This window comes from Seriola dumerili, unplaced genomic scaffold (genome assembly GCF_002260705.1).
Source record: "Seriola dumerili isolate Sdu_G_001 unplaced genomic scaffold, Sdu_1.0 BDQW01000138.1, whole genome shotgun sequence".
In the NCBI taxonomy this organism is placed as follows: Eukaryota; Metazoa; Chordata; class Actinopteri; order Carangiformes; family Carangidae; genus Seriola; species Seriola dumerili.
In genome coordinates this window covers 15,153,749-15,174,470 of record NW_019174393.1, presented here as the reverse complement: position 1 = coordinate 15,174,470, position 20,722 = coordinate 15,153,749, and the positions used below count along the sequence as shown (strand labels likewise).

The window sequence follows — 20,722 nt, the reverse complement described above, 5'->3', positions numbered from 1 at the left end:
ACAACATGAATTAAGATCAAAGGTTTTCAAAGTAAAATATTACAATCCCATGAATTCAAACTTCAACAGTCAGTACTCAGCAGAGATTATATTTGACAGTTAGCTGCTCAGTCGCTAATGAAACTCTTTCTGGCCTCTCTTTGCGTCTGTAGAGAGAAGCTGAGGAGTGTGAGCAGGGTGGTGGGACCAGAGTGGTGGAGGTGAAGGGTTGTGCAACATGTAGTATTTGGCTAGGGCTGAACAATGGGAGGAATCCTCCTCCTCCTCCTCCTCCTCCTGGAGGACCATTTGACCTCTGGGTGTGTTTGTCTGTGTTTGGGGGGGGGGGTTTAATGGGGTGTGCCTGTGTGTGTGTGTGTGTGTTTTCAGTATGTGAGCTATTCCTGACCTCAGGGATAGACTTAACAACGTGTGTGTGCTTTGTCTAGCCTCATTAGGAAGCATGTGTGTGTTGTTGGAGTGGGGTGGCTGTGGATAGGGGTGTGGGGAGCTGATAGGTGGTTTGTTTGGGTGGCGCAGGAGATTGAGTCACGAAGCCGGGCAGACGCTGACACTGCTGTGATACAAGTCACGCCTCTGACTCCTGAACGCCAGCGTGTTATCAACCATCACAGACTGCGACGTCTCCTTAACGACAATATAGTTTGTAAAGTAGCAGTGGAAAAAGGGAGCTACTGTTTCATCAGCTGATCGATATCTGAGCAAACACTCAGCTCCAAAATAAGCCCCCTGTCATCTGAGACCTCCTGAAGAAGCCCCCCACCCCCTCACTCCTCATCACTGAACATTAGCGCTGTCATTAGCTCTCAGAGAGCTTTGCCTCTGAAAAGCGGGAATTCGGGGTTAAACCCTCAGTGGTTTTTAAAGGATGTCGCTGATTGACGGCTGAAAATGTGGGTTTCCAGTTGGACAGCTAAAAGTGCTACATGCTAAAGCAGAAGCTGTATGTTTGGATGTGATATATGGTAATTTGATGCTCCACAACAAGAACATGTGAAGAGCAACATGATAATAATATGTAGAAAAGTAGAATTAACCAATAGAAAACAGTTAGAGAGAAGAAAAAGAAGAAAAAAACATGACACAAGAAAACTGAGGGTGGAGTGGGAGATCCAAGTATGAGTTAGTGAATTAGTTGAATTTTGATATATGGCAAATACAATGTGTTTCGTTTGCCAAGGAAGTCTGTTCTCTTTCAAAACAATCTGTTGTCCATTTGTTAGTCTGGAGGAATTTATCAAGCATCTGTAAGTTTGGGGAAACATTTTTTTTGGAATGGAGAAGTTTTAATTTAAAGTTCCACACAAGGAGCCCTGACACTGTTCTGGGGCTCACAATGGAACAACACCTGTGTTGGTGTTTATATGTAGAACACAAGGTCTGACCCAGTGGAAGCAGAGGATCTATGGGCAGATGGAAATTTTTCTGTATAAATAATGTTTTATCTTATTTTTTTTTTCTGTATGTCTGAGGCAGTCAGTCAGTTATATTTTATACTGAAAGGAAAGGGACACAAAGGGGAAAACAAAATAATGTAGGAGTTAAATTATAGGTGCATACATCATGTCAGAAAAATGCACTGATGCCTGTATGCTGCGTATAGAAGGAAAAAAAGCATGTAGCCTACTGTACACACCCACACATGTACATCTGCGCATATGGCTGTATTTAGCATTTTGTTTATCAGCCACATGGATGTATTTGGTGGAGTCTGAGTATTGATTGGTTGGTGGATTATAAACTCTTATAGCGCGTGCAGGAATCATACTAATGGTGAACTTTCATTGGGGCCAGTTTAGTCACACACTCATAAGGAAGTCTGACAAAAAAAATAAATAAATAAAAAAAAACTACCCCACCACCTCCCTCCTTTGGCAGAAAATCATTGCTTGTGTCTTTATCCTCCGTTCGCGCTCCCGCCTGCTGTAAGCGCGCACGCGAGGGTTTCCTGGTCCCGCGCGCTTGGCACGGCGCCGCGCACTCCAGCCCCTGTGTAGTAACCCAGAGCAGCAGAGCTCTCAGCTAGACATGGCGGCGGATCCTAAGCCGGACTGGCTCTCCTGCCTTCCCTCTTCTTGGAGTTATGGGGTGACTCGGGATGGACGCATATTCTTCATCAAGTAAATATCACGCGGACACACGGATTTATGGATACGCACTGCTTATTTCTCCGACGCATTCTTCCTTGTTTGTCTTTTTTCGGCTTCTCTGTTCACCTTTTCCCCCCGTTTTCTTCCACTAACAGCGAAGAAGCAAAGAGTACAACCTGGTTGCATCCTGTTACTGGAGAAGCAGTTATCACGGGGCACAGAAAAACTCCAGGTAAAATGATTTGAGGGTGTTTTTTTCTTTCTTGCTTTCTTTCTTTCTCTCCATTCCCTGTGAAAACACGCACACACATGCACGCATGCAGCGATCTGGGAAAGGTTATCCGAGCGTCACGGCCGGGGAAAAACAAGGGGGGCGACAAGTTGCGGAGAGAGCCGTGGAGGAGACGGTGAGGGGAGATTTCTTCTCTCTGCAGCAAAGCAACAGCCTCCTCTGCTCCGCTCTCCTCCGGCGGACCATTACGCACGGCGTCCAAATCACCCCCTCCCGCCCCCCTCCCTAATCCCCCCCCCCCTCCTCGCTCCACCTGGACACTTTGCGACACACTTTTTAAAAGTTCCGTCACGTAGGCGTGAACCGATTTCTGAGCCGATTACCTGCAGTGACATTTGACATATTTCCCTCTAAAAAAAAAACCCCAGCTGTGCTATTGACACGCGCTATTTCCAAGCACCTATACTGTATATCCACCGTGGCTGCTTATATAGAACAATACAACACGTTAGTGCGAAGCATATATTCCAAAAAAAAAAAAAAATGAAACGCACATCTGCCGCGACAAGAAAAGGGGGTGACGGCTGAGGAAGCATCTCTGCATGCAGATCAGCAGCTGGAGGCTGAGCAGTGCAAAGACAGACAGTATGATCGAGTAATCCTGCGATATCTGCTCTGGGGGGGGGGGGCACAAGCCAAATGAGCTATTTGTGGTCCAGACACTGCATTGCTATGCAGGTGTGTGTGTGTGTATAATCTTCATATCTCTGTGCACAGCTGCTCATGTTCCTGTACGTTGTGTTTTTCTTCCCCTCCCTGTCCTCACAGATTTACCAACAGGATGGGAGGAAGGATACACATTCGAGGGGGCTCGCTGCTTCATCAAGTGAGTTGGAATGTGTGGTGAAAAAAAAAAGAGACAAAAAGAAGAGAAGGTAGAGAGATAGATGCAGAGGGGGAGTGAGAGTGAGAGAGAGAGACAGTTAGAGTGGCTAGCTGAGACGCTGAGGGGCTGCATTGTTTGGGCAGCGTAGAGATTTCCCTCCGCTCTCATCAACGCCCACCTCTCTGCCTTTCTAGCCCTGCTGGAGGAGCAGGGGGCAATTCACAAATATATCTGTTTGCCTCCCTCGTAACACACACACACACACACACACACACACACACACACAGACACCGTTTCTGGTCTTGTCTTTCTTTCGCTGCTGTTGAGGCTTTCTTCCTCTATCATTCATGCTCTTGCCCTTCACTGCTGTCTCTCTCTCTCACTCTCTCTCTCACACACACACACACACACCAGTGGAGGGATTCGCTGAGGAACAAGTCTCTGCTGTCAGTGGGACGCAACTTTGACAAGCACGTGTGACTCAGAGGCTGCCCTGCTGCGCCGAACAGGCTCTACTTGTTGTCGTGCTGCGTGTGTGCACATGCGAGTGTCTTTGTATTTGCGTGTCTGTAACCTCTCCAGGGTTATTAGCTCCCTCCTTGTGCACATTTGCGTACATGTATATTTTATGGACCTGTTTGACGGCAAAAAAAAAAAAAAATGCCCCACAGCCTCCCGGCTTCTCACACACCCACAGCTGACACACACACACACACACACACACACACATACACACACACACACACACACACACACACACACACACACACTCTTTGAGGATGTGAGCAGCCACTTTTTGTTTGTTCCACTTACTTTCCCACCTAGTTTTCCCGCTGTTGCTCCTGCTGTCTGTGGCCATTTCGAGAGCAGCAGCTGACACATATGGTGAGCTAATACAGCCCCTCTATAAATAGCCCACAACCGCTGCCAGTTGGTATGTATGAATGCACGCAGAAATGCGCACATGGACACCCGGCGTGCATTTGTGTGTGTGTGTGTGTGTGTGTGTGTGTTTATGTATGCACGCACACGGAATATAGAAGCACAGTTACGCTGTTAAGTGCTCGCATGTAAACACAGAGGACAGTCTGGTCAGGTGGACAGCTGTGGGTGCAGGTGTGAATGAAGCACGAGCCGAGATCAGAACAGGAGAGATTCAGAGATGGCGCAGGGAGGCGAGAGGTCGTGAGGAGCAGTGCCGATCGGCTTTGCCACGTTTGCAAAATCAGAGGGCCATGGCAAAAAAAAAAAATTGGGAATCATGTTAGTTGATTTTGGCCAGTGGGGCCAGCTGGTAATCTGTCCTCATGGATTGGACCCTCCTCAAGGAAGTCACAAGATATACCTGAGCGGTCATGAGATGATTAATGAAACAGGGTAGGATAAAACGGATGTTTAATTTTTCAAGCTTTCCTCTAATCTTTGCTGTGGCGTGGTACTGAACTTCACTTCCTTTTGAGTAGCAGCCAAACTGTACCTGTAGCGTTGTGTGTTTAAAACTGTCCAGTATTGAAATGTAGCATTAAACGCTTGGTCGCAGTCTTTGATATTGTAACAGTCTAAAAAGGGATATTCACTGCCAGCAGCTCATATAGTCATGTGCTCCCTGTGATGAGCTGAAGGGGTTCTGAACAACTACAACTGAGATATGTGCGAGTCTCTTGAAGACCCAACCCGACTTGTTTCACTCGCTCGTCCCATTGATCCAAGCTCAAAGCTTTATGCAGCAAAAACAACCCAACCCCTGCCTGAAACTGGATACTGTGTCTGGACCAATCAGGCTGTGAAGCAGAACTCCAGATAGTCCATGAGTAAACATTGCTCAATTTATGGGGCAGCGTTCCAAAAAAGGGTTTGGAAGCGCTGATGTAGAGTGAATGGAAATGCACTGAGCCCGTCCAAACCGGAGGTAATAAGTCTCCAGAAATTTACCACGAGCCTCCCGTCGAGTTGTTTTGGTCATTGGCGGACAATATGAGCCGTGATTGGGGGAGTGAAGCAGGTCATTTGTTGTCAGTTTTGTACCTGGTGTTGAATTCACAGTGAGTCACAGTGAGACGAGGCATTGATAGAGGACGTTCGGTCTTAACAGACGGCCACTGCTGTGCTCCTGGTATTGGCTGACTCAGGCTAAACTCCAGCACACACAGTCTTGATTACAATGAGCAGTATTCGACTCTGAACAATTCGGCCTAGTGTCATATTCACTGAACAACACTGCATCGTCACCACTTCTTCAAATCCTTCAAATTCCTCCCAAATTCCTGCCGGGTCACTTTTCTATCAGCCTATTATTGGATTCCTGACTCTGCTGCTCCCTTTACATCCATGGCGCTGAAGGGCACTGCTGCCCTTGAATGCCTGTTGACGGACGGTCACTCCCCAGGCTCGGCCTTTTCAGGCTGGAGGTCAAACTCCTCTCGCCTTTGTTTGATCTTCAGGTTTTGAATCTGATCTGTTCATATCCTTTAGAAGCGTTGTACAGCCTCCAAACATGAGTTGCCAACATGTTGCTTTCCTTTAATAAAGCCAACGCGGGGGTAAAGTGACTCCTCAGCTCAAATACCATCACTTGGCAACACTTTAGACTTAGCACTTAGTTTGAAATCACAGTAATTCAACAACAAACACTGACACAATCCTGGTTTCAGAGCACGCAAACCTCCAGTGGAATAAGAGGAGATGATATTTCTTCAGTCCAAACCACTGCTAGTTCATGGATGGAGAAACATGGAGGACTGGCTTTATTTGCAGTTGGGTTGTTGCATGTTTCTAATTTAGATTCAGATCAGAGTTCAGAGCTGCCGCAGTGTCTTCCAAATAATTCTTGAATATTTTCTTTTTTTCTTTGACTGCCAAAGATGTTGAAATCCTGCCAAGGTGTTAAGCTCTGCACAGCTAACTAATTGCTCCCGCACTCACCCGTGGCACGTCAGTGGAGCGTTGACTTGGAATGAAACATGGCAGCGTCTCATGTGTTGTGATGTTGGTTTCACCTTCGCTCAGGTAAACAAGACGAGGCGTGACAACTCGTTGAAATGAAACCCTGTGTGTGCCGCATGTTACCTGCTGCTGTCCCATTGCCTGCAGGAAAACAGGAAGTAACCGACTGTCGTGTCACCTGTTGGGGTTTGGGAGATCATTTGGGATTTACTGCTCTCTGCTGGGTTAGTCAAAAAAAAAAAGTGGCAGCCGTGACTTAGTGTGATAGGCTGAGACACCTGTCAATCAAAAATCAACCCTTTTTTTTTTAAACCATAATATCTTCTGATATATCTTTTCTAGCTTGGTTTTTTCCTCTATTTATAGACGCATGTCAGTGTCACACACGTCTTAGCAGAGCATGACACGTATGATCTTTTTTCAGAAATGCTGATATATTGGTACAATACATGAAAAAGTTTTACACAATTGGAAGTTGTGTGAGCTTTAGGTCTACGCATCCAAAGGTTTTCAGCACACAGTACAGATCTACATATAAATGAACAGAGGAGAGTGTCAGTGTTCCAGGTACAGTATATTAGAAACATGTTGATAGATGTTGTTGACATTCTGGGCCGTAGTTCTTTAAAAAAAGAAAAAAAAAAGAAAAAGAAAAATGTGTTGATAGAGTGAAACAAAAGAGACAGAAATTCATGGATTTTGTCACTCCGACTGTTTTTCTTATTTCTGGTTGGCATAAACAAGTTCCTTGCTTTGGAGCTACTGCATCCATCAGGCTGTGGGCCAGTGAGCTAGGTGTGGGCTCTACTTGGTGGCATTGCAGTAACATGACTTTCCATATTTGCACATTTGACTGTGATAAGATGGAGTTTGGTGATCTGTTGCAGAGGAAATGTCTGGAGTTTTCATGCTGACGGACACACTTGGGGGGTTTTCCCTTTGATTTTCCATTTAGTCAGACTATTGTGGAGAAATTGGAGGAACTGAACCAGGAACTGGCTTCACCACTTAGCTGCTGTGTTTGCTGCTTGTCCTGTCCATAAAGATCGGAACACAGAACTGGCTTCTCACGTGACTCTCACTTCTGCCCAGCTGAATCTAAAACCCTTGATGCAGTGTTTTTTCGATTCAGCTTGTCTTTGTGCTGTTTAGTGGTGTGACCTACGATACTGGAGTGTTGTAGCTACTGCTGGATGCAAACAGAAGTGGTTCAAATTCAGTTGGTTTGATGTTTCACGATCAGAGGGAACTAGCAAAGGTTTGAAAGAGTAGACTTCTGTATCGCAGGACACCTACTCAGTTCCTCTGACATGTCAACAAGACCTCCAACCTGAACCACCACGTAGGTCAGTTGTCCCTACCCTTAGGTACGATCTATAGGAGCGTACAAGCACCAGGCATACCAGGACCTTCGTCGTCGTGGTAACAATAATAAAGCCGCTGGCAAGGTTGTGGAACGGTCACGGTTTGGTTAGGTTTAGGAGTAGATAAAAAGAAGTGCGTCAGTAATGTTAGAGGACCTCTGTTGTCACGGTTACAATAATGAATGTGGTTGAGGTTGTGGACGATGGAGTCGTCTTTTAGTCGTACTCATTAAACTTCAGTGAGCTCTAGTGCTGTGTATGGAAGCTTCTGCGCATGTTAATGCTTCTCCACTCATGTTTGGGTTTGTCCTTTACTTTCTCACCAGTCTGTTCAGTATGCAGTCTGTTCAGTAAGCAGTCTGTTCAGTATGTAGTCTACCAGTGCTGAAGAATTCCCTGTTGACTTTTGTTTGTAGATCTCTTTCTCCTTCCAGTCTTTCATCATTTCGCTCTCTCTGCAATTAAGTCCAAGTGGTTGCTACAAGTATTATGTGACTGTAATCGTCAATGTGATTGTGTTCCAAATGATTAAACAAATTGGTGGTGTTACCTTTGGTTGTTGAAATCGTTTCTCTGCGGTGTTTGCATTGGACTTTTTGTTCAAAAGTCAAAATGTGTCCAAACAGAGGGACAGTCTGTTCGGGTAGAAGGTGCTCGGGTTGAGGCCCAGTGTTTGCGCTCGTGTCGTCCACATCGCCAGCTTCGCTTTGAGTGAACTCGAATTAAGGTGAGTGGCATGAGGTGGAGGCGGTATTTCTTTTTCAAGGGGACAGTTCATTAACACACACATGAGGGAGAGTATTAACCGAACTACCCGAAATGAACAAGATGTAGTTAATTGCCCAGCCCTGCCTCTTGCACACATTTGAGAGTTAGATTAGATTTAGTAGATTTGTTTTTGTTTTGTTTTTTCTCCACATTTTTTTATATATGAAAAAATATAGTAGAAGATGCAGCAAGGTACATGTGTGCTGTCATATATTTAGACCAGGTTCTGGAGAACAGATTCTATGGAGGAAAGTTTGGGAGCATCCATACGTTGGATTAAAGATTCCAAAATTCCATTGTTTACATTCTGTGAACCTTCGCGTATCTCAGCTTGGGTTCAAAGACGAAGAAGTCTTTAGTTCAAGAGGAAGCTGCGGAGTTTGAAAGATGTGGACATTTACCCAGCAGGGAGGCTCTAAAAGCTCCGGGACAGGGACGGTTGGACGCAGCCCCCCTGTGTGTGGGTGTGTGGGTAGGATTTGTCTGTTCAACCAGCCGTTGTGAGGAAGCATACCGTCAGCTGTAAAGTCGGGATATCTTGGCCTCTGCTGCATCAGTTTTGTTACCTCTGGAGGCCCGGCTGTATGACAGTGTGATAATAAAGTTCTTATTGTCCTTTTAAATGATTATTTGAAAAATTAGGTTCATTAATTTGGTCATGTTTAGGGTAAAGTTTGGGTCATGAATGATGCTCTTTGTTGCCATGTCGATAGAATCTGTGCATTTCTCGTGAGAGGCGGCTTATGTGTTTGTTCCTTTTGTGTGTGTGTGTGTGTGTGTGTGTGTGTGTGTGTGTGTGTGTGTGTTTGGGGACTCTTCCCTCTCAGTGGGAGCCAGGCTGCCCTCCTCTCCTCCTCAAGTCTCAAATCCCAGGATAAATCACTCCGCTGCTTCACTTCTGACATCTCTCTCCCTCTTGCCCCCCACCCCCCTCTGTGTGTGTGTGTGTGTGTGTGTGTGTGTGTGTGTGTGTCCCTCTGTGTGTGTGTGTGTCCCTCTGTGTGTGTGTGTGTGTGTCCTGCCCTGTGTCTCTTCTGGCTGGAGCTGTTTGATGTTTGCTCCTTGCCTCACTGAGCTCTCCCTAAAGCTTTAACCAACTCCTCACATCTGTGTGTGTGTGTCGGCCACTGAGAATGTTTGTGTATTTGGGCAAAGTAATACACAATCTATCCTCTGAATCAGAATATGTGTGTGTGTGTGTGTGTGTGTGTGTGTGTGTGCGCACTCAGCTTGACCTCACCTGTAAATTTGTTCCTGTGTGTGATTTAGTTTTTTTTAAGTCGAAGAAAAGTATAAGTGTGACCTCGCAGCTCTCACACTCACTCTGCATGTGTGACCGCGTGTGTGTGTGTGTGTGTTCACTGATCCAGAACACAGATCCACTCTGACTCCTGACTGTCACTTTGTTCCCCTCCTGACATCCTGAGAATATTTAATTGGATTTGATTGGATTGCCAGGCTATCAGGCTGCTACAGGCACCAGATCACTTGTTATTCCTTTCAGCACACACACACACCGTAACACACACTTACTTACACATTCCTCAGCTAGTGTGTTTCCACCCAAAGGTTTTTTTTTTTTTTAAATTCCCACCTCTCTGTGGGGCGATGTGTCTCGGGGCTCGGTGGAGTTCTAGCTGATTTATAACAGCAGAGATGGGGAGGACTGTGTCCATGCATGATGAGCACTGCAGCCTGATGGAGGTTATTGATGGTGATATATGGCGAAAGGGGGGAAGGACACCTGCAGGACGAGCGCTCAGTAACCACGGGCTGTGATGGAAGCAGCTGCCAAGCACCTCATTGCAAACATGAATGATGGCAAAGCAGAAGAGCTCAAAGATGAATTTCTTTTCTAATTAGGAAATCTGTAACTTAATCTTGTTGTTAATATGTGGCGGTGTGCGAGTCCATCTGTATGTGTTGAAGACTGAATTCACTGGAAAAACCAGCAGCACTGACCCATGTTTCTGCCGTTGGTGTGAGAATATTGATCGTTTTTTGTCACACTGCTTCACTTTGCAGTTATTTTGCAAAGGCAGGAGCAGCGAGACATTAACCCTGTTAGAGTAACTGGGCAGGCAAAATGTCAGACTTTGTCACTGGAGAATGTCAGTTGCATTCGTCTCCTTCCGACAGTCAACTTACTTTTAACCCTGACCATAAATTATTTGAGCACATTCATGCTCCGCTGAAGACGAACCCTTTAGATATTAAAGGTCTCATATAGTATTAGGATCGATGTCCATGTGTTGTTTGATTATAAAGCAGGTCTAGGTTCTATATTAATACTGTGAAAGTATCAAAGCCTCAGTCCACAGAGAAATGCACACAGCCTGTATTCAGAAACTGAGCCTTCAAACCAGCCTTCAGGACTTATGGAACTTTGTGATGTCACAACGAATCGGTCACCGCTCTCAGCCATGCCCAAGCTGCGCCCACCTGGACCCACCATCCAACCTTGCAGGATTTTTTTTCTCTAAGTGTTTACCTGAAATCTGCTTTATTTTTATTAGATCACTCAGGAAACAGTCAGCCAATCAGAAGAGAGGTTCAGAGACTCTCTAGTAAAACTACATTGAGATGGTTTTTGGTTCTTAAAACCACAAATATATCTTCTTATGACCAATAATCTCAGAACCTGTAAGGTCTAGGTTTTGCCTCGTTGTCAACTCTTTTACAGACCAGAACCAGTGCAGTTCACGTTTTTATTTTTCTATTTCCCTTTACATGTCATGACTTTAAAACATCGGTATCATTAAATCAACAAACAGAGCCCCACCAGCAGCTAGAGGTTGACGGAGTGGATCAGAGAGAGCGAATTACACCTGCACCACGACCAGCTCCTCAGAGCATCAGCAGTTGTTGCGCCTAGCCCTTGAATTCGATCTCGACGCTCCACATCTGTCAGACTGTGACATTATCAGGCTCATGTCAAGCCGTCTGAATATCAGCTCAACACTCGTGTTGCTGTGGGATGTAACACCGCAGCCTCTGTGGGGCAGCAGGGTCTTCAGGGGCCAGTTTGCACAACGTTCCGAAGTGTTTGTCGGATGGTTGAATAGATTGTGAGTGCGTACTCGCCTCCAGTGCGTACTCATACCACCGTACCTAATTTCTTACATTGCCCAGATGACATTTTGACTATCACTAGACAAATGCTGCATTCATGGCCTATCAGAGGCATCGTAATAATGAGTTTCCGACGTGTGTGTGTGTGTTCACATTCAATTTTGACTGGGAAACCTGGACTTTCCTGAAAGCTGTGATAAATCTGACTTGGTGCTTCATAGTACAGAGGTGAAGAGGGATGCCTCACATCAGCCAACATCTGTCCTTTAAAGGTGAGTAAAGCTGAGTGCACAGAATTGTTAGTCTGGTAATGCTGTAATCACACAACCATTGTTTGTTGTCGTCATCCAACCCATATGACATGGATGTGGCAGAAAGCCTGGCAGTCACCCTTGTATTTTGGTGAACTGGCTGAAGTTGCAGTTTAGAAACAGAAAGGCTTTGAGTTTGCTGGTCGCGTCTGTCGGTCAGAAGTTAATAGGCCGTGTTGCTGCATTGTATTGTCGTCTCTGTCCTCCTCTGGTGCTGGAGACGTTGGTGTCTGTATTCTTTTGTCCACCGGGTTTCTCCCTCATTGTTAATTTTTCAGCTTCAGAAAGAGGCACTCATGTTTTAATTAACTCAGACATTTTCTCATATCAAACTGCAGTGCAGCTGCTGGTTTTTCACTTCAACATGATGTGTTGAAAAGGAAATCTAAGTGTTGTTTTATCTTTACCACGTCTACCCTGCTGGAAACTTTCGGAAGTTTATAAAGTGATTCACAAGGCGGCATGAACTTCCTCTTTGACAACACAGAGATGTAAAACAAGGAAGTCTGAATTTTCCTCTGAGTATGATACTTCAATGAAGGGAAGGAGAGGGTTCAAGAGGTCAAAAGTTCACCCCGGCTGGTTTTGGAATCCGACTTAACCGAGTCTGACATGCAGCTGACCTTTGACCTCTGTAGTGGGACTGTAGTGGGACAGTTAACAAACAAGGCCTGGTTTGTGGGGCTGTCATTTAGCCTGAAGCATGCAGAGATGAAAGAAGGGGGGGGTGAGGGGGGAGGTTTTCAAAGGCTTGCTGAACTGCGGAGCCTCATGATACTCCACTTCTCTGCTAACACACAGACAGATGAATAAAAAATGAAGAGGAGAGGACGGGGGGAGCGAAATGAAAGAGAATCAGAGAGTGTAACCTGGAACTGACACTGAGCAGAGAGGAGAGGTAGTGGTCATGTCAGGCCACCAGGACTGTCTCTGCCTGTTTCTCTCTTCCCTTTCTGTGCTTGTCGCTCTCTCTCTCTCTCTCCTATGTTGTGTGTTGTGTGTTGTGTGTGTGTGTGTTGTGTGGGTGTGTGTGTGTGTGTTGTGTGTGTGTGTGTGTGTGTGTGTGTGTGTGTGTGTCTTTGGTTTAGCTTGGCAGCCACTCAGCGCTGTGGGAATGCCACAAAATAAACAGTTAGAGTAACATGAACGTAGCCTCGCTGCTCCTCACCCACCAGAAAACATGGATTCATGTATCTGCTGCAGAGGCAGCTGATTCTGACTCACTGTGTGAAATTCAGTGATGCTCAGCAAGACAATAAAACTCTGAGGAAGCACCGTTCACCTCAGCGTGTGACTGTGTGGAAGCGGGTGTGTGTGTGTGTGTGTGTGCATGCCTGCGCATGCGAGTGTGAGAAAAATGTGCAAGCACTTCCCAGAGTTTATCCTGGGAACTCAAGTTTCTTTTTTTATTACGCAAGTGAAGCGAGCAACAACACCATTGCTTTCTATTGAATTAAGTGAAAGATAGTAAAGTGTGAACTGTAATAAAGGTTTCTATAAAAGTGGCAGCCAGGGAAAATAATAGTAAACACAGCCCACAGCTGAAAATCCCAAATGAATCAGAAAAGATCTTTTTATTTGACGTAAGTGTGTGTTTGAGCAAACTGTATCTCAGTCAGACACTGATTCTGTGGACACGTTTAAACGTGATGATGATATGGTTGAAATCTTCTGTTACAGTATTCATATTAGGAGATTATCATATGTCTTGATGTAGGGGTGGAAGATATATCGAATATTCTCGATGTATCGCAGCTCATTCCACATGGGGTGCAGCAAATGACTATGTTGCGACTTCAGTTCGTCATGTAATTGTTTTAAGGCGCCGGCATGAAATCCTCGTTTTGCCTTTCTTTCTCACTCCTGTGGCCGTCTCCCTAGACAACATACTCCTCTGCCCAGCTGTGTGTGTGTGTGTGTGTGTGTGTGTGTGTGTATGTGTGTATGTGTGTATGTGTGTATGTGTGTGTGTGTGTGTGTGTGTGTGTGTGAGAGAGACACGTTGATGAGGTGTATATGTTTTTGTATCTGAAATGGAGGGAACCAGGGATAGTAAAAGAAGTGAAGTGCTAAAGCGAGTTTAAACGTGTTCAGAAACGGTAATTGAAGATGGAGGTGGATGAATTGGTTCAGCACCGGGTCAAATGTCTTTCTAAGGGATTCTTGTTGATGTACTTTTTTTGTTGGTATGAGCTCTGTGTTTGTTAAAGGTCAGATTCAAGTTGGTCGTGATTTCCCTCCTGTTTGTTTGCAATTTTATCCAATAGAAGCCACTAATGAATAAACAGTCAGAATGTTTTAATGCAGTTGAATGTTGCAGGGACTAGAATCATCATACTGCTGTGATTTTATTCATCGAAGGGTTAAACCGGACATTTCAAAAATATTGAGATATAGATCGTGTAACACGATATAAAGCCTAAAAATATTGCGATATTGTTTATAAGCCATATCACTCAGTCTTATCTTGATGTAGTAAATACTGTGGACAATCAACAGAGAAACTACAGATAAAATGCCAGTCAGCGGTGTTTAGATTTGGTTGATCAAGTAGATTCAATATGTCACTGCACAGTTCACAGCACTTCTTCACATTAATGAAAATCTAATATAAATCCAGCGCCGCCATAAAGAAGTCTTGTTCTTTGATTTGCAGCAGTGTGCGTCTCAGTGTTGGAGTGCGACTTCACATGAAGGGAGCTGTGTGACGCCCTTTAAATGATCTCAACTGATGTCAGTTGAGTGGACGTCGGCTCTGGGGGGTGTGGAGTTAAACAGAAGTGAACTTACCCGCTCCTGTTTTTTTTTTTTTTTTTTCTGCGTCCAGAGTCCGGAGGCTCCAGGCTACATTTAGCTGCTACCGGCAGGATTGTGGGTAACGTGGGTTTTGCTTGACCCTAGGAAGGAGAGTGCGTGGAATAAAAAAGACAACATCCCCAGTTAGGCTGCAGCAATTTTAATACAATTTTTAATCGTTAAGTGTCTGTCTGCTGCGTGGTGCTGAGCGGCTAGTGTCCAGCGGGTTTATCGCTGAAAGCTTCTTCTCTGAGAACAGCTGCTGGAAACCAGGTTAATGAGAGCTGTGAGACTCAACCCAAAGAGTGAAGTCGAGGGCTTTACAACAGGCATCACTCATAGAGACATGAGGAGTTTGCTTTTCGACATATAGTGGAAACACAGAGGGAAACAAATTGACACTGAAGCCCTGTGGCCAATGACTGAGCAGGACTGTTATATTGGATTTACAAGACTTTTACATCAATATGATAAAATACTTAGATGTTAATTCGCTGGATGAACCACATACAGACATTCCTGGTTATTTTCAGTTTCTCAGTTGAAGTTGTTTGTTTGTCCATTTTGAACACCAGAAGCAAAGAGTTTTGTGTTGGTGTCCGAGAGGAGAGAAGGAGGGAAGTCTGATTGAAAATAGAATCAAAAATAAATCAAAACTACTGATTCTATCGTGGACCAGGATCAGGAGAGAAACAGGGTTCGACGACTGGCATTGTGAGGCTTCTCTATATCTGAACTCTTCACTCCAAACTTCATACTTACAGATCTTTTTTCTTTCAGTTTTTTTTTTTTTTTTTTTTTTTTTTTTTTTTGCAATCAGTCATTTTACCACTGACGTACTGCTGTTCAAATGTGTGAGGCCATAATTAATTAATGGCTGGAGGGGGCGTACCCTCAGACTTTTTCAATCTCACAGTTGCAGTTTGAGTGTTACTGTGTCTCTGCAGGAAGAGCTGCAAGCATTGCACAGGACTGAAGAAAAACAGCGTCTTTCCTTTTCATGCTTTTGGGGGAGAAAAAAAATCTTTCAGCTTGTGTTTTGATTAATGGGTGAAGATGTGTAACATGTTGTAATGTTGTATGTGGGAGTAGCAATCTAACCCAACTGAGGAGCAGAGGGAGAGACAGGGAGGAGAGAGAGGTGGACAGGACATGTCACTCAGTCAAACTCTGCAGATGTTTATATCCACGAAAAGCAGCACTGACGACAATGACAGCAAGTGTGCGTGTGTGCGTGCGCGCGCGTGTGTGTGTGCGTGTGTGTGCATGCGTGTGTGTGCGTGCGTGCGCGTGTGTGTGTGTGTGTTTTTGTTTGGTACAGAGAATTTCCTAAGTGGGTTGTTTGCTGGGTGGGGCAGAGCTAACTCATGAATAGTTTCCTGTACAATCTAAATACACACACACACATGCACACACACACATGCACACACACACATGTACTTCTATCTTTGTGAGGACACTCACGGACATAATGCATTCCCTAGCCCCTTACCCTTCTCGAACCTGATTCTGACCTGAGCCCTCATAAAGACCTGCTCCGACGCCGCATTAAAGACGCATTTTTATCGAAGTGAATTTATTCACCACCTGACCTCTGACCTCTGACAGCTTATGGTTGTGGTTGTGTGTTGGAATCGTTCCCAGATTGAAACGTACGCTCCATATTCCACTGGCAGGATCATCTATGTGAGGTTTGTAGATACTGTGGTTTGAATGAGATCAGATTATCTGAAGCTGGGATCATCCCTGTGGGGAAGACGGGCCACTGCAGCAGTGACAGAGCAGGACACTGAGTGTGTTGACACGGACTCTAATATCCTGGTATTTAATGCTTAACAGTCAGCAGCCCCAATGCTTTTTTTTTTTTTTATTTGTGTGATGAAACATTTGTTTTTGGTGTCATTTTTGTTGCTCTGCTCTCTGGTTCTATCAGGTGACACACAGTGAAAACACACAGTGAAAACATTCCAGCAGGGGATGAAACACGTGCGGTCAGATGATCAGACAGGTTGTAAACACACCTCCAGGTTAGTTATCTGAGAGAGAAAACAAATTATCACCCAGACTGTTGTCTGTTGTAAACACCCCTCACTGATCCTGGTTCAGCTTTAACCTGCCAGACTCACTGTAGTGTTCCTGAATGTCTCAGAGTGCGGCCACTTTTCATTTTCAGACCCAAATAGATAATGAGATAATCTGGCTCAGCTGGTTTCTTGATTTCGACCTGTCAGATCATCTTGTGTTTCTTTCACCATTTGAGCAACAATGCTGCCACTGATGTAACCAATGGCCAGAAGAAAACATTGTTTCTTTTCACTAAAGCCATGTAGGTGCCATAATCACATAAAACCTGCTACATCATGGCTTAAAACTAAAAATACAAGCGCCTGAGTCGGCACCAGTACAGCAGTCTAACAGCTTGGCACCACATCACAAACTGTACAACACGCTTACAGCTATAAGAACACCCATCAGCATAAAGACAGACGCATCAAACTATGGTAGCATAATGACAGAATGCGCACATCAACAGAATATGAAGAGCTCCTTTAGCCACCGATGGAAACATCTTCATACTGATGCTGTCAAGAATAAGACAGTGGATGGATCATTACTTCCTGAATGTAGACCTGTAAATGTCATGTCTAACAACACAGTTGATGATATGTAGATGTATATATATATGTTGAATGTTTATAGTGCAGTGGTGTGGATTCCACCATTGGCTGCACAACACAGTGAAACACAAATATGATTTAAAGTTACTGATTTTATTTAACTTGATTTGACATGGGAAATATATGAACCATGAAATCACCCAGTGGCTCTGCAGACTTACACTGTCCCCTCTGAATAGATGCACATAAGTTCAGCCATTCTGTATCGTTAACTGAAAGCACGATGTAGAGTTGAGGTCAGTTGTGGCTCCTAACTCTGCATCTGGGTGTTGGTGTTCTTTTTTTTTTTTTGTGGAGTGGAGAGACAGCCAAATGGAAGATAATTAAAAAAAAAAAAAAGTTTTTGTCTCATACACACCTTCCCTATAGAGCAGAGAGCCACGGGCAAAAATGTGCATTTGCATTCTGGATGCAACACAAGCACTCCAGATAATTACATCTCTTGGAGGCACAATGAATGTGTCCGGTTTCAGCATTCAGGGCAAGAGCATCACAAAGCTCCGCCCCTTCTCTGAGTCACCTGACGAACGAGGAAACACAGTCTGTTACACTTCCTCACTGAGGAGAGACGCACTCACTGACAGAGAGACGATAAGATTCTCCATGAGAAAGAAGTATAATAAGAATTTATCAGGATCTGCCACTGATTTTTGGTGGTCAAAGGTCAAGGTGGCTGTGACCACACAAAACAAATGATCATTTTATACAGTGCAGTACATGAGTGTAGATGACAGTGACACTCTACAAAGTAGTTAAATTTAGCATTAGTTCCACCTACAACATTGAAGTTCCTGTCCACACGTGTCTGTATGCTAACTCTCTCTCTCTCTGTACTGACAAGGTTTCAGGTTTATTTCCACAAGGGAATAAAAAGTTTAATGTCCGTTAATTAGTTTGTCTGTGTGTCTGACAGCAGGATATCTCAAAAAGTGCATTACCAATAAATTTGCTGGACGGATTGGCCTTAAGCCAAAGCAAAGTCAATTAGATTTTGGTGGTGATCCAGATCTGGGAGTTCCACCATTAAACAATTATTGATCCGAGCCATAAGTGTGAAACTAATGGAGATAGAGGTTTGATTCTAATTCCTAAGGGGATGTTTGCAAGAAATCAATTCAACTTCATATTGAAGCCATAGAAATGACGTTTTCAGATTGAACTGAAAATTGGAGAATTGTTGAGCGTTGGTGGAGTTTTTTGCTCTCTGAGTGCCTTCTTGTTTTGGAAGAGTGGGCATTGCTTTTTTTCTCTTTTCAAAATGAAACTTGTGAAAATGTGAAGGAGTTGTTTTGCAGCCCACTCCTGTTCCATGTGTGGGTGACTCTGGATGCGTCTCACTGTCTCCGCTGACAGTCTGACATCCAATCAAACTTCTGACCTTGAAACAGGGATCCGCTCTTGCTGCAAAGTGAGCCGTGGAACCCCAAAGACACCGCTGACCCCATTTAACCCAGCACTCTTTGAAAATCACTTTCCCCTTATTCCAGCTCAGTTGGTTGGAGGCGCCTGGATACGTGCATTTAGGCCACTGATACCCTGAGGGATCTGACTGCTCAGTGAGTGACAGCACACTCACAGTGGAACTGGAATCAGGGCAAAAATACCCCCAGCCACCACCATTTAGGACCCTGAGCCTAAATCACATGGTAGAGAAAGTTCTGCAGCCCCAACAGCTCATTGAAATGAATGCAACAGTGAAGTAAGGTCAATAGGAAACTCCAAACCACAACAAGGGTGGAAAGTTATGAAAAGAAATAGAGGTTGTCACTGCTGACACTTATTCAGCCAAGATGATAAGCTGCTTTCACACAATACAATAGGAAGAACAGGAAAAACACCATATATTTGGACTTGGGTGTGTTCATGCATTATTCCACGATAGTTAAACCCAGTGCAACCTTGTAGTCACACCAGCCTAAATTGGCTGTCGTTGTTGTGTTCTGTATTTGTAGCCTTTCATTACCAAGTGAAACCAGATAGAAACAGACAGCGTATAGCTCCTATAAAATGAGCTGAATGGACTTTATTTCCATGCAGCTGCCAGTGGTGCAACCGTGGCTATTCAGCCAACACTGGCTTTAAGGGCTCAGCCAAGTGTTGTGGCAAATACTTGGGCCACACATTTGTGCTCAATATACACCTGGTTTCTTGGCCCAAGTCAGGCCCACATACAACGTGACTGTCAGATGCTACTTCCACATCTGGACCGATTCAAAAACTGGAGGATAACAGTCCAGAAGTACTGTGGAAGTACTGTATACGGGCCGGACTCGGGCCCAAAGACCCAGGCATATGTTGGGCCAGAAGTTACATTTTGCTATTGGCCCACAAAGCGCGTGCATACTGCGTCATGCATACTTTATTATTGTTGACAGTTCGAGTAGACTAGTGTTGCACCAGACTATTTTCATTGTGTGTGGCATATTGGCCTTTGTGTGTTGTTGCTGTTATGGTATGTCTCAAACAAAGGGGCATATGCTGGTCCTGGCCACACTCGAAGGCTGCTGCGTCCCTGATCTCTCCCCAAGAACTTCATCTTTTGTGTGTCTTTTTAGTCTCGACACAATGAGTTATTCAAATGGGAACAATGACGCACACATCCAAGATGGAACCGGCTACTGGAACCATCCCTACACATTGGTTTCGACTTCAGAATCATGCATTTCCAGTCTCAACCAGTTAGTTACTGAGTTGTGGATCAGGGTTAAGATGGTGACATATACATGTTTCACCATATCGGTAAAAATGGTAAAGTTTTTCATCATTCATTTATTAAAGTTTAATTATGCCTGTTTCTAATGCTGCCGGTGTCAAAATAATTAAACAACATTTTTTTCTTCACTGCAGCAAAATAAAATATTATAAGCATTTGAGAAAACTCAATCTGCTTTCTGTGATTTTACACACAAACCTACTTTACCATCACACTTTAAAAGTAATGAAGCATTTATTCTCTAAAGGGCATTTATTGATGGTCTACAAGACGATTTTGCAGCTACTTCAGGCTGCTGGAGTGAGTGAGGAGGAACCTTGGCTGGTTGGATTGATTGAATTGAGCCTGTGTCCGGTGCTCAGCCATGGAGAAACACAGTGAGATGTGGCTCTACAGAGAGAAAACTCCAAACTGAGTTTGATCGAATCACCCTCAGATCAACGACCACTTCTCTGGCCTCCTAAGTGCTGACATGGCAATAGGACTCTGTCCCACTGTCTCTTTGTCTTTCTTATGACAGTTTTGATCTACCTGAGGTTGTTACGGACTGAAATATCTGTAGCTGTATTTTATCTGGCAAAGTTCTTGTTCAGCTGCTTGTCTTGAGACCTCTGGCTCTAACCTTTTGACTTATGACCTTTTAAAATAATTTGTGAACCTTATATATTATAGCTTCTGTGTAGGCATGAGGTGTGAGCCTTTCAAACAAAGATTGATTTTTAGAGGCTAGAGGAATCGAACGTTCTCAGCACTACATTATTTTGTGTAACAAAAGTATCTAGTGACCCCTTAACTTTTTATCATGACCCCTTGAAAGACCCCGAGGTTAAGATTTTGTTAATGTTAAGACATTCCACCTTAAAAGTTGC

General features: G+C 44.3%; 1 protein-coding gene across 2 annotated transcripts in view; it reads left to right on the top strand.

The window, feature by feature from the left end:
* The first annotated feature begins 2,028 nt into the window (after positions 1 to 2,028).
* Positions 2,029 to 20,722, top strand: part of LOC111224959 (pleckstrin homology domain-containing family A member 5-like) — a 222,698-nt gene continuing 204,004 nt past the window's right edge. For both annotated transcript variants that reach the window (XM_022749671.1, XM_022749672.1), the window contains exons 1-3: positions 2,029 to 2,120; positions 2,246 to 2,322; positions 3,151 to 3,208. In XM_022749671.1, coding sequence (XP_022605392.1) covers positions 2,029 to 2,120; positions 2,246 to 2,322; positions 3,151 to 3,208 — 227 coding nt within the window. The remainder of the gene's footprint in view (positions 2,121 to 2,245; positions 2,323 to 3,150; positions 3,209 to 20,722) is intronic.